Source organism: Agelaius phoeniceus, chromosome 1, assembly GCF_051311805.1.
Source record: "Agelaius phoeniceus isolate bAgePho1 chromosome 1, bAgePho1.hap1, whole genome shotgun sequence".
NCBI lineage: Eukaryota > Metazoa > Chordata > Aves > Passeriformes > Icteridae > Agelaius > Agelaius phoeniceus.
Window position 1 is genome coordinate 128,824,065 of NC_135265.1, and position 18,713 is coordinate 128,842,777.

An 18,713-nucleotide genomic window follows, 5' to 3' on the forward strand; every position below is an offset into this window, starting at 1 on the left:
CCAGACACTTTCCCAGTCCTCTGCCACTACCAGGGTGTAACATTGCCTTTATGGCCAAACTACAGTGAAGACAGCTGAAAAGTGCAAAGCTCTCTGCCAGTCTCTGCAGGTCCCTTGGTGTATGGAATGACAGGAAACAATGTATTGTAATGCAGATGTTCATTGATTCCCTGCAGAATTTCACAGGAGTCCTTCACTGTGTGACCTACAGGGATTTGTACTTTACATAATATCCACTATGTAGTGTATCATGTCCAAAGTATCTAGTGAATCTCATGATTCTTCCCTTGCACATGCCTTTCCCAGCTATCAACTTTTTTCAGAGAACAAGATGTCTTTTGTGCTTGAAACATAAATGCCAATCAAAATAGAATACATTTCAAATATGTAGCACCTTTCATTCAAAGTTCAAGGACTTTTACAAATCAGGCAAATGTTCTCATGCTGGGTGTGCAGGAGTACAGATCATTTTCAAGCCTACCTACTTGTCCTAGTTTTGGCCAAGGACAGGGTTAATTTTGCAGTCTGGAGCCGTGTGTGCATGTCCATGTTGTTATTCTAGACCATACACATCATCACTGGCGGGAGGGGAGAGCAAGGGATCCTCACCTCCAGAGGGAGGGGAGTTGCTCATGGTTGGGAAGAAAAGGTGGCACATGGAGGGTGTGCCAGTCATTTTGCTCTTTGGCTCAGGGTTGTGCCACATTGATGAGCATTTTCCACGTAAAACATCCTCTCTTACATACACTATTACTAGGATTGTCACTGGAACTGTTCTTTTTTTTTTTCCTATTGCTGTTTCTACTAGTTTTTACTCAACCCATAATCTCTGCCTTTTGTATCTCCCACTGGAGGGGGAGAGGAGTGAGTGTTGGAGAGGGAGGGGCACTAAATTAGGGACTGCCACTTCTCAGCCATGACCCTGATCCAGAAAATCGAACACCTGAAGATCAAGATCATGTCCAAAGAACAATTTACACCTAACACACTGAAAATCAAAAACATTGCTATGTCAAATAAATATTTCACAAATGGACAAATAACGAACCAGAAATAGTAAATGAATGGAATGCCATAAAAAAAAATAACTAATAGATTTGAAGGTTCTAGGCAGTTTCACTTTTCTGAAGCATTTTGACTTGGATAGAAATGAAGTTCTGAGTTTGAAAATATTCTAAAAGGCAAATTGTTTAAATAAAATTGAAGTTCTTCACATGTGAAATGTATATGCAAGATGTTACTTCTAAACTAGGCTCATTTCTATAGCAACTGATTTTGAAATTAAATTCAAATTCATATATATATGCAAACAATAACAATAATATATTAATAACATCAATTATACAATCTGTATCATATAGAATATTATGTTAATAATACAGTGATAAGGAAATGGCATTCCAACTGACAAAACAGTTGGAATGCTTGATAAGAGCTCCAGTATTCAGTGATGAAGTCACTGGTTTTTGATATTTTATGCTGCAAGTCAGATGAGACAATCCATGTCTCCAGGTTTAGAGAATCCTACAATATTTGCACCCTGCATCATGAAAGCGATGCTACAGAAGTCACCATAGGAAGTGACATCATAAAAAGAAACATGTCTTAGTTTTCAAAATTTATTACTGCCTATTCTTATGAATTTAGAGTAATTATCTCACACTTCAATTTTCTCTTAAACCCTTGCTGACCACTATTTCTGGCTAAAGGGTAGAATTCCCTTTTGTCAGGTGTGGCCATAAGGAAAATTTCTCCCTATCTATTACACATAAGTAGTGTAGGTCATGCAACAGCCTTGTTCCTAGAAAAGTCAAAACTGCTCATGGGAAAGATGACAGGAATGTTTGGCTGCTACTTCCATGTGAATTCACCCAGCCACTCCCACATTCTCATCCTTCAGGCCCATACAGGGAGCAGTCCACCAACAGTATCAAATGCCTTGAACAGGGAACCTCTGCACTAAGCATGTCAGACACAAATAAAAGCTTCACTATACGTGGCAAAGAACAGCTCTGGGCATGGAGGCCAAGCACAGCCATGTTTATGTGCTGGGGGCTTCCTTAGCCTTTAATCAGGTGTCAGCATACAAACTACCTCTGGAGAATGTTCCTTGCAATGCTACAGCTTCTGCACTTTGGGATCTACTTGGGAAGAGTGACTGCTGGCCTCAATCAAAATCAAGATAGGCACTATCTTAACACTTATTTACTATTCCACTTCTGTCACTACTGAATGTATTAACACAGGATATTTTTCCTTCCACTTCTTAGACTGGCATCTCCTCATTATGAAGCAGACTCTCATCATGTAAGAAGAGGGGGGTGAGACCCAGAGAAAGGTCTGCAAGAGGAAGCAGCTGCTACAGCCAACAGAATAATTCATCCATCCCAGCTGGTGACAGCAAGATTGACATCATCATGCTCCTATAATGGTGCCAAGTTGCACACTAAAAATTACTTTTTAAACCTCACATATTAAAATACCAGTTCTTATAATCATTTCATGATCTAAAAAACTCAGTTTTTGTTACAAAAAATGGGGCAGCAGGGCAAACCTCAAGAGTTCCTGTTTTTAGAAGACATTTGGCAGTGAGTACAAATTATATGTAAGTTACAGACTAACTAAGTGCAAACTACATCATAAAGGTTAAACAAGTTGAACATAGTGCAAGTGTATTTCAGTAACACTGGTATTAGTCAATCAGACCTAAAATGGACTGATGCAGATGTGTGCAGATCGAGTTTCAGGTAAGCAACACAAATCAGGGCTATGCATGAAAAAGAACTGGGAAGACTAAAGTCCTTGAAGACTTGGATAAATTCTATATACAAGACTGATAATTATTTAAAATCCTGCATTTAATGCACAGGTGTGGTAACTGCTTAAAACAGCTCTGTACCACAATCCAAACTACAAGACACAATCCATGAGCATTTGCACCTTCCTTAACAGAATTTAAGGGTTAAAACAAGACCTGAAGTGCAAAGGTAAACTCAATGACTCTTAGACCCTTATTTTTGTTATTTTATGTCCAAATGGCCTCCTCCTAGTTCCAAATTGTTGATGGAAACCAGATCAAGATCCACAGAAATCCTTCCTTGCTTCAACAAGGTTCCCTCCCAACCCCTGGAGCCTGGGAGCCCAGCTCTCTGCTTTTAATCCAATATCCACTTCACTACAGAGGATTTATTTAGACTGCCTCTTGTTTCATTAAGGGTTCCAAAAGTCTGTGGTGATTTTTGACACTTTGTTATAATGTTTCTGTGACCCACCCCCCCCACCGCCTCCTCACATACCACACCACCCAGCCTCATTTTCATATGGATACAAAGCATCGGGATAAAATGATGGTTCATTATAGTGGTACAGAGCTCTTATCTTCATCCGGCAAGAGTCATTTCCTTCCAAAGATTGAAATGCAAATGTGAAAATTAATGATAACTGCATTATCTGATAGCAGAGATAATACCGATTCACTGTCAGAGTAACACACAGTCGTTCTATGATTTCCTCTGCTTCTTCACAATATTCTTCTTACTGTCAGACTATATCTATGGTTAACTATGTTTCATGGATTTTTGTTAATTTACATCAAATAGCATTTCCAAGATCTTAAATCTACCACATTTCCCCAATCAAAAAGGAAACAAAATCAGGACAGTAATCTCCAAGTCCTTCTTAGGACTGGTTTAAAAAGAAAAAAAAAAAAAGAAAGAAAAAGAAAAGAAAATAAGAAAAGAAAAAGAAGTAAAAAAGGGGGGGGGGAGGGGGAAGGCTACCATTAATGTCTGTTTCCATCTTGCAGTGGTCTGCCAACCATTCCACTCTATATTATACAGCTTTGCTTTGTAACTCAAACTTTTTATAGTATTACTAAATAATGCAGAGTAGGCCCAACAATCAATACATATTTGCAATGATTCTTACGAATTGTTACAGGAAATCTATAGAGAAAAGCTTTTCCAAGTACCTTTTATAGCAGGTAAAAATGTGAATCTGGCATGCTTAATGTTCACTACAATTTTCTGATCTACAACTCACTAAAGCAATACACCAGAATTTACATGAAAGCCTGTTTCTATCTTTTATTGAATATTAACAGCAGCCTAGCTCAATGTAACATCATTTTGAAGTGCTATTTTATTTCCAGCATGCCATTTTTCTTAAAATTTCATAATTTCATAATTATTTTCTTAAAATTTCATTTTAAGAAAATACATTTTAAGAAAAACACCAACCTTTAAGAGTAATTAAAGGAAACTATAATGTGCTACATTTAACTATGCTTAGTTCTTTTTTCAACAGTTCTCTAATACATGTGTACGAGTGATGATGAGGCTGCTGAAATGAGTAACATGAGTTGCAACTTCATTCTGATTTATTACTGTCAATAGCCAAAATCCTAATGATTTACTGGAGGCAGAATTTTACACATGGAAAACTTTCCCTTTATGTGGAGATGAAGGCAAACAATACATGAAAAAAATCACCATGAACTGCCAATAGGAGTTTTTAGGCCTTTTACACTGCATGGCAGGGTTTTTTTTTTTCATTTGGGTTTTTTTTAACATCTTGGAAATGTGGACAAATCACATTTTCTCACATTCTAAGCAGAATTCAGATACAATTCAAAAGAACTTCAGAGACAGACTTTCAAGCTATCAAATTGACAAAATCAGCCCATTCTGATAAGCCATGCACCCTTATGACTATAAAAGTAAGAGCTCACATAAGGAATAAGGACAATGTTGTGTAGTGCATGGGAATTAAGAAAAAGACCCAGTTCTTCCTCAGAATCAAGACTTTCCTGAATGGCATTAATTTCACCATCGGAAATGCCCTATATTTAGTCCCTCAGCTGATAACAATGTTTCTCTGCCTTAAAAGCTAGATACAACTTCACTGATGGCTGAAGCACTCATTTTTGGAATTGCAGGAAGAAAGTCAAAAGAATGGAATGCACAGGATGGGGCACTGGATTTGGAAAAACTTTTTGGCTTAGTCAGTACTAGAAAATTGTGTCCCATCTGCCAACGGGGAAAAACATTCCCTTGCACATTACAGAATCAGTATATGTTGTCTTCAACTCTCTTGTTTGTTTCATCACTACAGAGTAATTGAGAATTACAGAATAGAGAAAAGCATAAAGAAGTTATCATTCTTAACATAGTTTTGGTAAACAGTCACTGAAGAAATAAAAATTTGGAATAGCTTTTATGAAGCCTGCTTGTATTTATTCATTATAAATGCACCCAAATAGTACAATATTTATAAAAGCAAGAGATAGCATTCTCATTTATTAATTGCATTTTAGTTACAAGGAACTATCGTGGTCAGTCAGTCTAACTTCTGCCCCAGTGAAATCTATCTCATTTTTAAAGCCCAGTGTTTGCCACAGAACTTGATCATGTTCTTTAGGAAAGTATCTCATCCTGAATGCAAATATTTCTAATGACAGATAAGTGACTTTTCATAAAATGTTTCAATAATGACTTTTTAAGCACTAAAATCCATTCTTTGTGTCTGAAACTTTGGAGCTTCAACATCCATTTAATCCTCTGATACTTTGCTAGAAAGAGGTGCCCATCGTTATCAGATTTTCACTCTGAATTTAAAGTAGTTTGCAATCAGATTGCCCTTTAATATAACTTTAATATATCTTTGATAAAATAAATAGGGAAAGGACCTAGACCTTTCCATAATACCAGTCTTTTCAACTTTCTAGTGGCTCTTCTCTAAACCTTTTACAAATTTTAACATCATTCTTTAAGTGTGACCACAGGACACAGAGCCCTGTTTCAGCATCAAACAAGACTGCTGACCTGACAAGCAAAGCAATCTGAGAAGCCAAACACACCCTTTAGCCATGACCCTCTCTTTGGGCTCAACCCCAGTTCACTGAATCTTAAGACTTTTTCAGAGACCCTGCATTCTGATGCTCCTACAGGTCTTTTACAACTGTAACAATTCTATGAAAATATTTATTTACCTTCCCATAAGCTCATAACTTTATATTTAATTACTCTGAAACCAAAATATTTCTGCAGCTAACATAGCAAGTTATTTAGGTCTGCCAATAGCAATATCTACCCATTATTCAGCATTTTTTAAAATTTAAAGCATACTGCAAAAAGCTACATATACTTTAGCTCACATTACATATTATGTTGGTTTTACAGGACATATTTTCTTCTATAAACCTATATAGATTGGAATTCTTAATAACCCCTTCTTAATAGAAGCATCTTACAGTATTTATCCCCTTATTTCCAGTGGAGCCACTGCCATGTGGACAGGTCTGTCACTACACACACCAACTTTTACTTGTTTTGAACACATTTGAGAAATCATATCAAAACTTTTAAGGAACTGAAATTGATCACTAGAGCTGGGTCATCTAGGTCCTAAAAAAGTTAAATTCAAACCATCAGACTGCTTAAATTAACTAGTACAGAAGTACAGACATCACATACAGTCAAATAAGCTTTCTAGCATAAATGTTTTAAGCAGACTAGAAAAACTACTTTACCTTTTTACCTGTCACCTCTAACTATTGAGTCATGACTTATAATAGATCAATATCAATTTTCAAATTATTTTTTTCTTACCACATTTTAAAATGTCATCTTACTGTTATTAATGAAGCTACTGATATATTTTTAGGGTTTTTGGTTTTGCCTTTCCTCTTTTTTTTTTTTCCTTTTAGCTTCAGATTATAGCTGCTAGCATCTGGTTACATCCACTTGGATTTTTCTGGATATTACCTTCTAGGCAATATCAACATTGCCTTCATTTTTATTTTAGCTTTTGGAAAGTCTAAAAATTGTTCCTAAACTCTTCCAAGCTATAATTGGTACTTCTGAATTCAAATCTTTTCTCCTTTTTGATAGAGTTCATATTTGCTGTCTCTTGCGATGACAAGTATGGTGGACTGAACTTGTATCCACCACTGCAAGCATGACCACTGAATAATGGTAAACAAGCATTCATTTACAAATCTATAAACAATTTCTCTTTCAAGATGCCATTGAATATATACTCGGCTTAACAATATTTTAATTGAGGTGCCCAGTATTTAAAATTTTAAGAGATTTTAAGGAAATTCTGCTATAGAAGCATGAAACATGCATTCAGTAGAAACCAGAATGATCATATTCTCTAATATGATGGGTGATCTGCAGAACCCATGTAGGAGATCTTTCTGTTTGTTATGTCTAAAAGCACTGCCCTCACATGCACTGACATCCTAACAATAATACAAAGCTACAGAACTAACTCCATGTACCAAGGCAAACAGCAGACATAAGACCATAAAATCACCTCTGCTTTCACATTTAAAAACTAAATCTTTTTACATAAAATGCATTTAAACCCAGTCTTGCTGTTCATGCTTTCTATTCCTTGGACTTTTGCTGTTGGCTATAACAGAAAAAGGATCAGGCCCTTCACTCTGTGTTCACAGTCAGTCTATTGACCAAAGTTTCCATTATTTCACAGCAGTTTCACAGAACAGGAATTTTTAAAAATTAAAAATAATAACAGTGAAAACTGATGGTAGTTGAAAAATATTCAGGTAACCCTCAAAGTGGCTACACAGAGTAGGCACTGTCTCTGAAATTCCTTGATGGTCAATGAAGGTCACAGGAGTCTGATCTGAAATATTGCTTCAGCAGAAATTCCTTGAAGCTACAGCACATTTCACTTTAGATTGTTTTTTTAAAAAAAATTCTAATTACAAAGACTTAAGAATGCATGTGGATAATGCAAATTTTCAAACAAAATAAAACTCTAATTAATGCCAGAAGTTTAATTTTTCAGTTCCTGACAAGTACTGGCTCTGAAAGTCACACTATGTTCCCTTAGTGCTAAAAAAAGACATAAAATATCAAAATAACAAAACCAATCTACTATTTATATAAATTCCTGAGTTGTCACAGTTCACATTATCAGTTGACAGCAACTTGTATCATGCAGAACACAGTTGTTGGATTCTGAGAGGCCCCACCTCTCAGAGATGGAACTTTCCTTACCAGAGAAGCTGAGGAGACCAGAGGCAGCTCAGATAACAAAAAATTCATCATCATCTGCCCTTTGAGGTTGTGCCTCTACTGACAGTTGGTAAATTTTCTGAATTAAAGATTTTGATGGCTCGGTTTGTGCTGCACTAAAATAAATTCCTAAATAAGCACAATATTTCATGCTTTGTTGTTTTGTTTTTTTTCCAAAACACCTGAAGATGTTATCTTTGTACTGCATGGTTGAAGATGATCTTCTGCTGATTGCTTCTTTTTCCATGTCAATAGTAACCAGCTTCATTTCATGTGTAGAGTATGGTATGTGGTATATATCCATTACTTTTTCATACGTATTATACCCTTGTAAAGAATCAATATTTAAATAAAATATAGATGCTGATACATCTATATCAAGTGGTCATCAGTTTTCAGAAGTCAAAAGAAATTTTTCCACATTCAGCTTTGATTTCTGTCTTATCCCATGTCAAAAATATCAATAAATATTACAAGAAGTACACTCATCCTACTGTTTAACTGAATTTTTTCCCAACAAAATGAAAAGATCTCCTTTTGCTCCACAGTGTCAGAAAAGATCTCAGAAACTTCTGAATAAGCTAGCAAATATAAAAAGCAGTAAAATGCACATTCATATATGCTGAAATACACAAAAACATGCAACAAAAAATTAAAAATTTCAGATAGACTTAATTTATAATGAAATTAAAAATAAGCCATATGGTAAATACTGACAGCCTTTAAATCTGCTATGCAGCTAGAAAAGGCCATTCTGCTACATCCACATGTATATTTTGCATTATTTTACATGTACAGTAGCATGATACTACAACTTGTTTTCATATGACACCATTACTGCTTTATATGGAATATCAAGTTCTTTGTGTATTATCATGAAAAGCATTTTAAATGATATCATAATAATTAGATATACTATGTCTTCATTTTTGTTTGCATTGTATTTTCCAGCTACTGGTTTCAGAAAATTGCCATTAGTTTTGTTCTTCTCTTCATGAAGAGCATACAGTAATTTGCAAAATCAAGCAAGGATGAAAATGTGATTGAAATATAGGATTTTTTCTAATGAAATATTATTATTGCATTATAAATTATTGATAGAATGATTCTGGAACTCTCTTCTGATGTGCTCATCCTTTTGAGGGAAAATTTCCATAAGAGATACAGCTATTGCTAGAGCGTGTTTGGCTTCAGATCCACATTTTGCAACAGTTTTATTAAATTATGGTCAATATAATGGATTTTTAAGGCCTATTCCCAAGTCTATGCCCATGAAAACACTGCATTCAACTGCAGAATTGCCTAATTGAGAAATACAATTTACCCCTTTGCCTAAGGTACTTTTACAGTACAAGAGAGGTTTTACATATTTATATTGAACAGATACTTGAAAGTATTGCCACATTACCATTACATCTTAGCAATGTTATGCTTGCACCATCTTCACTTACATAGCAGAAAATGTTACCTTGAATTACTGTTTTAATGTGAAGTTCTAACGCTTGATTGAATGCACTCTGAGTTTCTCTTTCCACTGAAACCAATGAGCAGATGTCCTAAATGATTTCTATAAGGCTCAAACAGGTAAAAAAAGCTCCTTGAAAATGTTAGTAGACATCATATCTATTTGTTAAGCAAAACATGTTGCTAAATGTTGGCACAAAGCTTGAGAAGAGACCTTCTGACCTCAGAAAACAGAGCAGAAGTGCTTTTCCCTTAATCACAGAAGAAAGAACTTACTGAGAAGTTTTAATACTAAAATTCTAAGCAGCAAGAAAATTTTCCTTTACATTAAACAAGTACGTAAGGCATTTTATGTTGAACATTTTACAAAATGGTGTAACAAAAGCCGGTTTTTTTAACACAAGAATGTCATCTTAGTACTTACCTGTCAATATCCCAAAGGATCATAAAAGAGGCAGTCCATTAAAAATGAATGCAAAGCACAACAATCTACTAAAATAATGAAATTAACAAATATTGAAGTCTACTTCAAAAAATTTCTCTTGGCTTTCAGTTGTTTCTCCCTACCTGGCCCATCCCAGTCTTCAGTCTCCACAGCAAGCTGCCCTGGTTTCTCTGACCTCGCGTCACCATCAGATTCTGCTGCCTCCTGGATGCCTTCTTCACTGCCTGAAAAACCATCAAAAAATACAGTATTGACATATTCCAATAGTGACTTTAAAGGAAAGCTCCTGTAATAGCCAAACTGCTTATATGCCTAAGTGAAAACATATGCATGTCTATAAACAGAGAGAACATGAAAAAAAATATTAGACATGTAAACATTTGTGAGTTCCCACTAACTCAAAGAAGCCCTGAGTATCCAGTACTTCCAGCTCCATGGAGAGAAAATCTTGGAAAACAGTGTTTACTCCATATGGTTAAAAAACAGAGTCACAACTTGCACCTAATTCTGTAAAACAAAGCACATAAAGTCACTGAGTCTGTAGGTACAAAGGAGAGAAAGAAATCAGTTCATGACCCCCAAGGAACATCTGCTTTCAGTTATGGATATTCTATTTTCTTGAATTGACACCTGAATGTTTCTTATGGGCTACAAATAAATGACAGAACAAAAATTTCTGTCCACTAAACATTTTGCTTTTTCACAAAACTAGTGAAAAGCTAATCCATGGTATTTCAGCATTTAAGGAATTAGCCCTTAAAATCATAATGTACCAGCAGGTTCCTGAAGTACTTTTCTCCCTATCAAGCTTTATTTAAAGAAATGCTACATTTCTGATGAATTTTTGGATTTTCACCATCTAGAAGTACCTGAAAATGTCTGTCTGCTTTCTGTTGCTATTCTTAACCAGGTCATATACAGGACACACAGAAAATTATGATAAGGTTAAACTTTTAGAGATGACCATTTAATTTTTATTTGAAGAACTGTTTGTTGAAAGGGAAGTTATTTCAGGTAAAAAAAATACACTAGGCAAACTCCATGCCAAAATACTTTGAAATAAGTGCTATGAAAACTACATTGAAGATGAGGGTATTAACACAAAACACCCTGGCCATGGTAACACATCTCTAAAGGCTTTTCCAGGTTTGGAATTTACTCATGTGTAGATTTGTTTGTTTGTTTTTTTTTTTTTAACACTAACCTCTCCAAGAAACTCATGCATAGGAAGACACTAAGAAGAATTGAAAGAAAAAAAAAATCTATGAAAATAACTACTTCAGTCAAATAGGACTGATTATGATTTAATTTTTTTATCAAACTTGAAGGACACTTTCTAAAAAATGATCTCCCAGAAAAAAGTGATAGCAGTAGAAAAACAAATACTGTGTATTTTACAAACTGAAAAATCAAACCCTTTGTTGATTTAACAACAGGAGACCAAGAAGGAGCAAAAAGCACAGCAATTAAGCAGTAACTTGTAATTTTTTCCCCACTCATGATAACAAAAGCTTTAATTAGCAACATAGGTAAAGAAATGTGATTACAACAAACTATGCCAGATCCCCATACGTTATCGCTGGAGCTATATTTATACTGGATAAGATTGTGACCCAGAGCTTTCAAGTACATGATTATATAAAAACACTAAAAAGTATTAACTTCATGTGCACATGTAAAGTCTCATAATAACACATTCTTCCTTGCATTCATAAAACACAGTTTTTCAAATATGAAGTCTAAGAGCCTGATAAACTACTACTCACACAAACACAATACTATAATCACTCCAGAGTTTGATTACAAAACTATAGTTCAGTCAACTTATGGTACTAAAAACATAGTCCAGAATATTCTTATGCACTTGTAGTGTGTAAAATAAAACTTGAATACAACACAAATATCGAGTATCATTTTTGTGTTAAATTGACTGTGTAATGGTAGCCAGGCATTTGAAGTTCACATGCTTCAGTTCAATCTGAAATTATCTTTCAGAAGAATGTCCTAAATATACTCATGTGCTGAAAAAGCTATCAAGTTTCTGCTAAGCAGTTTTAGCAATTATTTGTTTTTAAGCAACTAGACTATTTTGAATTAGCATTTGTATAGTTACTTTGTAGTAATCAGACCTCTGCTTTCTTTGGGTGGACTGAAAAACCTATTTGACAATTTTACCTTCATTTTTCTATATTCTCTATTTTCTATATTTTCTATAGCAATTTAAAGCAGTTTTTTTTGTCTTCAGTGGAGACAAAAAATTTTTTCCTAAGTTCAGACCTGACATGATTGATGCCAGTTTTCTTGAAAATGTTGGAAAGCAATTCACAGCAAGGACAATTCTTGTTTTCTAACTGAAGATGTATAACCAACACAGACAGTTCTTAGAATGTTCTTTGTAGAGAATGCAAATGTTTGTCTTCTACTGTAGATAATAGAGCTGTATGTACAAAATCAGGACAATAACAGCAAAATCCAGAAATAGTAATTCTTTTAGACAGAAAAGAAGCACAAATAATTGGACAATTGAACCTCCAAAATACTATGCTCTTCAAGGTTATAATATATGCCAACCTGGCGTTAGCTTCCAAATTTCAGCATTCTTCCAGCCAGTGCAACTAACCAGAACATAAACAAATGAAACTATTAGCATTAAAAGAGGAAAGAGTGGAAAGATTGGGCTGAAAAGCAAAAGGACAGAGCAACAGCTAAGGTACAAAACCTATAGTACACAGTGATTAAGTATCTGGGAGATGAGGAAAAATCTGAAAATGTATGTTAGTAGACTACATAAATTTCCATTAACTTGATTTTTCAGTGTTTCATGAAGTACAGTGTTACATGGTTTCCACAGTCAGGTTTTAATGAATTGATGCATGTCTTGTGCAAATAGAGCAGATTAAATGTGTAGAATTTACATTAAGAAAAACTTTGCTCTGCATCTAGAAGTATTCTCAACTATTTTCATTGATATTTTCTATTATTCCCAACTGCCAAATGCATGCATTACACACCTGAAATATCACCACACTGATTTCTCCTGTTCTCATAAGCTACTCCAGTCTGCTAGTGAAACCAAGAAATCATACATTACTGTCAATTTCCGAATCCACCAGGGAGTGAAGCCTATCCCAGGCTCAGCTGAGCATCAATGTCAGATTGAAATGTGCAACCAAGACAATCCATTTGGTGCTGGAGACACTGCAACTTTAAAAACCCAAAAGGAGGCTTAGCAGAAGAACTGATAACAAAGCTTTTTTCTTTCCCCATACTTAAAGCTATTTTAGCAGCTAACATTTGTTTAGCACAAAGGAGTTTATTTCCTTTCAGAATTTATTTTCTTTCCATTGTTTACTCTTTCTGTTCAGTCACTGACTACTTTTCAGTCTCTCAACAAGACTATTTTTATATTTATTTTCCAACTGATTACATTTTTCTTCAATTTACACGTGTAGACATTTAAGTGGATCCAGGAAATGAATTATTTATTTCTTCCAAGTCCAATCAAATCCTTTTTGCCTATATATGTTACCCATTTGCTACTAACTTGTTGATTCCTTTCTAATCCCATTATTTTGGGTTTTCTCACACTTTTTCTTTGCTTTGTCGCCCAATTATACTTTGTAGTTAAGTTAAAAGATAAATAACTTTTTCCCATCAACATCAAAGAGTGGTGTAAGTACTCTAAAATGAACCAAAACCTGCTTCTGTTTAAGCACATTAAAGCAGTTGCTTCTTAGCACCCAAGCCTGGTAAGTGAATTTTGTCCTTTAAATGACCATTGCATGAAATAATACTTCTATGAGTAAGCACATATAATACCATAAACTATGTTCAGTCATGAGTCAAGTAAATCTACTGGAACTTCCACTACTTCTCTATACTTGATATTTAAGTTACACTTTTGGCAGAACTCATCACCTCTAACCTTAGATGCCTGAAAGTTAAGCTAGTCCAGACTACTTATGTAGACACTCCCATAGGCAGGAAAGAAAGAAACATCCTGAGTGATTTATCCTATTCTAGGATGCCTGAGATATAAGACCCCTCTTGGTGTCTGAGAGAGCTGAAATTAATCATCCTCTTAAACACACAGCTTAGACTAGGAACCTATCTTTAGTCAGCTAAAGTTGGGGGAAACAAATCTCTGACTTATGCTGAAATGCTGAATACACAAAATACTGCTTAACTAAGAGGAAAAAAAAAAGTCTTATTCAAATAACTTCAATATGTAATGTGGATAGAATTTTCATCTTGACCTTCATCTTGACAGCATTCAAAAACAGTTCAAGTTTTTTTAATGTGGTTTAAATAGCCTAATGTTTATCCAATAGATAATTCACTGTAATTCAAGGTGGTAAAGTTGGTCAGGAAATCTGAAGACTGTAAAAGAGACATATTACCAGAAGCACGAGAGAGAGAACTCCAACTTCTCTGACAACGCTGACAAGTAGGAAAAGAGAGACTTGAATATTAACAAGTAATTTCACTTTAATCTTTTTAACAAATTAAAGACTTCCCAATTTGTACTTAATCAGCTTGTACCACAAGTAGTTGTGGTATTTTATAGAAGCACATGGGTTAGCAGTTCTTCTCAATCCTGCTGTTTTAATCCATGTTGTTCCTATCAGTACTAGGCTCTTACAGAAAGTCTCGTACAATGTAACTATTGAACTTTCTTGACTAGGAAGGTTATAGCAGCTGTTAGGCACTCTATAATGTATTTTGCAATCAGCTAAATCAACAAAGTATTTTTAACAATGAGCAGTTCAGAACTGACAGATCTACTTTCTTGTTCACAACTGCTTATCAGGGCATAGATATCACGTATGTTTACCAGGTGCTTCCTATAGTTAGGATACCTTCACAGGAGCCGCTCACAAAAGATAAGGTCATAAAAGAGATGAAAAACGTGCAAGCTTCATACACTCATGGTTTTATCATCAGACAAAATAGCTTTGTGTGAAGGACTGTACCAGTCACAAAAAGCACACAGCAGCTTCTATTAGAGTGAGAGAACAATAAAAGTTTGAAATTCAGTTTGTTTTCCCTCTTCCTGGCAGCATAAATGTAAACTCAAATTGTTAACATCCTCATGCAGCTGTTCAGAGTGAAACATCACTTCTCCATTATAATAAATCAGTACAGGAATAAATTGCTGCAAAGCCTGTAGCACTCTGTATTGCCAAAAGAGAAAAGAGATGCAGTGCAAAGACCTGGGGAGTCGCTCACTGTAGACCTTCATTTGGCAAGGACATAACCTCATGGATGGTGACAGACCAGTGTGACTGGCTGTGAAGGGGGAGGGTGCCTGCTCCTTTCTGCCACAGTCCACAGCAGCAGTAATTCTAGATCCAACCAAACAAGGATTCTGAGACTACACATACGAACTAGATGCCAGAGCTTCAGAAACTATAGATCAGCAATCAAAAACTGCCCTTTGTTATTTGCTTTATCTCAATGCCTGCAACCAGTAACAGAGCTTACACACACTGATAATCCTGCTCTTGAATCCTAAGAAACACACTGTAAGCTGAGGATTGTTGCCAGGAACCTCTCTTCAAAAGCCATACTCACTAACTTTGAAATAAACCATATACAACTTAAAATACAAATACTTAATTCATTCAATGTAGCATACTTTTTAGCAGCACATACTATTCTTAAGAATACCAATGACATCTAATAGGCCTTAACTAACCTTCTTGTGGATTATCTCTTTTTAAAGTATTCTATGTGTATATTTAACTGTAATTTAGTAGCAATACAGGTTTCTGCAGATATAAATCATTCTGGGTATAAAATAATGCAAAAAAATAAGCTTTTGGAATGGTAATAGAACTGTGAGAATAAAGATACTAAAATATATAGGAGGGATGTTTCCACACTTTTTCATATTTGCCAAACAATACAAGGACAAGATAAACAACTGCAGTGGGTACAGTGCCATGCAAATGGGTTTACTCTACAAGCCTTGCAAGGACAGAGAGACAGAGAGACAGAGGAAGAGATCTGGTGCTATCACTACCAGACAGTTATCAATTAATCTGATATATATCAGAAATCATTTCAGTGACGCCCATAAAAATCAACTGAGACACCCTACTCGACAAATACAGAAAGTACGAGCAAACTCTGGCCCTCAGATGATTGATTTGGTAACGTACCTGAAAGAAAACAGCACTTGAACAAGTTAATCTACTGCATTTTATTTCAGATTATATTAATCACCTCAATACTTTGCTTCTTTGCAAGCAATTATTGTTTTCTGTCATGCTGATTAACAATCATAATTTCTCCTGGGATAAACCTCATTTGAAATAACTGTATGTTTCCATTTGCCCTAAGCACTCTTAGAATTATTTGTCCAGCAAGTCTCAGAAACAATGCATTGTATCTTTCCCTAATTTTTAGGATCAGTCTGTGCATATTCAAGTGTTGGCAAGTGCCCACATATGTGCTAGCCATTAGCTCTCCAAAGTAGTGGTATGAAACTATTTTGGTTCCTATTAAAATCACCACTTTGTTTAATAAAATGACATCTTGACACATTACATTTCAGCACAGTGATCGTGTTAAAAAGCAGTGTCAATTATTTCTAACCATTTCAGCTACAGCACTTTTCTCCTGGGATAAGACACTGCTGTGCAGCACATTCATCTAGACTGAGTCTGGCCTTCCTCTTCTCTACATGTTTGATATGTTCTCATTATCGCCACTGTTTGCTTTTGAAGTCCTTTCAAGACAAGGATCACTCATTCAAATGTATTTCCTGCAGAACAGTGAAAGTATTCTCTAAATTGTATTCCTGACTTTCTTTTTATTAATGGACTTTAAATATATATATGTATATATGTGTACACAGAACACACACACACACACACACACATATATTTATATATTCTAATTTTTAGGGAGAAACTCTAAAGACCCATACTACAAATGAGCATCATTCAGATATACTGGCTACTTGAGAGCTTCTATCAATTTTTAAAAAAAGCAAAAAAAATCTAGCATCTTTTCAATCTTTCCCCATTAAAACTTCAAATACAAGAACTCTATTAGACATATGCAAGTACTAGGCTGGGGTTCAAGCTACATAGCTCTAAGCAGGAGGTTAGAAAAGCAGCAGAGGCACATTTTAAAAGATATTTACATGCCACAAATAAAGACTGTTGCTAAATAAAATTTTCAAAAATTACTTCAATGGAAATCACCAATCCACGAGATTCTAAACCAGCCTGAAGCAGAACAGAGACATCACTTCAGAGAAATTCTAGCAAATTTCAAATTCTAAGTTTGAAGGCTCTTCTGCACATTCACATTTCAATTTAATTATATAACAATTCTGTTTCATCCCTACTGCAGAAATATTCAATCTCCTGTAAGAATTCTTCATCCAACCAGGAACACCTCATTTTATACTTTGCAGCTGAAATTATTATCATAGACAAATCCAGTTTTTATGTGACTTCCACACATGGCTACATAAATAGTAGCAAAAGTTACCTGTTCCTATACAGTGAAATCTTAATTTACTTTGTTGAAAACAACTGGATGTTTTTATTTGACATAATCAACCTTTCAGATGGTTCAATATCAAAAGCAACCAATTCCCCATCACTACAGGTGTGTACCTCCATACATGATGTACTACACATGATTTCAAAACCAGTCTAGGCTTCTGTGAGTCAAACACCAAAAAAATACTTAGCAGTCAAAAATTCATGCTTCTTTTTCTCTATCCAGCAATAATATTTGTCTTATCAATATTTATCCAATGATGACATAATTGTGGCACTTGCTTTATTTATTTTTACTGATCCTTTCAGAGTTAAATTACTGCAAATATACCCATATAGTACACAACCTGTAAGTCTGCTTTTTAGACCTGGGTTGACAAGAATTTTTTCAGCCATGTCTTAGAACTCTGCAAACATATGCAGAATTTTTGTGTCAGGGCCACCAAATAAGACAAGAAAGAGACAAAATGGACCTTCATTATAAACAAAATTAGAAACAGACGTAGAGTACACCTGAACTGAGAACATGTGGTGAAATTCGTCATTTATGCATCCCATGTTTTAAAGAAGATTATCCCTATTAATTTGCAATTCATATTCTGTCAAATTTGACCTCAAATTTAAGTCATTCCAAGTTCAAGTTTTGTGACTTTCTAGAAAGAGGACATTACACTACTTGTTGTAACCAAATAATCCCTTCATGAATTATATCCCTAGCTGAGATAGAATTCAGAATTTCATTGTTCTTGAGAAAACCAAAATGTGCTGACTGGAAAGGCTGGAGTTGCTTTGATAAACTGCTTAAAGTTGAGTAAGCTGTTTAAGTGTTCCTTGCACTTTTTAATTCTGTACAGTTAAAATAATGTTGTTATTTGGATCTATGTATTTATTTCTTGAAAAATAGATTTTTAGTTTCTTTTTGAGATATAATTTTCTGCTTGATGACCAATTATTTAATGTCCTGATTAGAAGAAGAGTTTGCTTGTTTAACTTAGGTCAAATTTTTATCCAACTAAAGTTGATGTTAATACTTACATAGGTTTAAGCAGGACTGAAAATATGACCTGACAGATTTAAACATGGATTAGCAGTAAATAAAAACAATACAGAATAGAAAATCTTGTACTTTTTGTTTTGGAAGCCCTTACATGCTCTCTAGTGAATGGTGGGGGGAAAAAAAAATCACTTCAACCTTTTCAGATATCTCTTTTCCATTCTAGAAAGAAAACAGGTGGT

General features: G+C 34.9%; 1 protein-coding gene across 3 annotated transcripts in view; it reads right to left on the reverse strand.

Annotated features, from left to right (window-relative positions):
- ZFPM2 (zinc finger protein, FOG family member 2) overlaps nt 1-18,713 on the reverse strand; it is a 309,611-nt gene that overhangs the window by 226,447 nt on the left and 64,451 nt on the right. For all 3 annotated transcript variants that reach the window (XM_077187052.1, XM_077187041.1, XM_077187047.1), the window contains one exon: nt 10,080-10,181. In XM_077187052.1, coding sequence (XP_077043167.1) covers nt 10,080-10,181 — 102 coding nt within the window. The remainder of the gene's footprint in view (nt 1-10,079; nt 10,182-18,713) is intronic.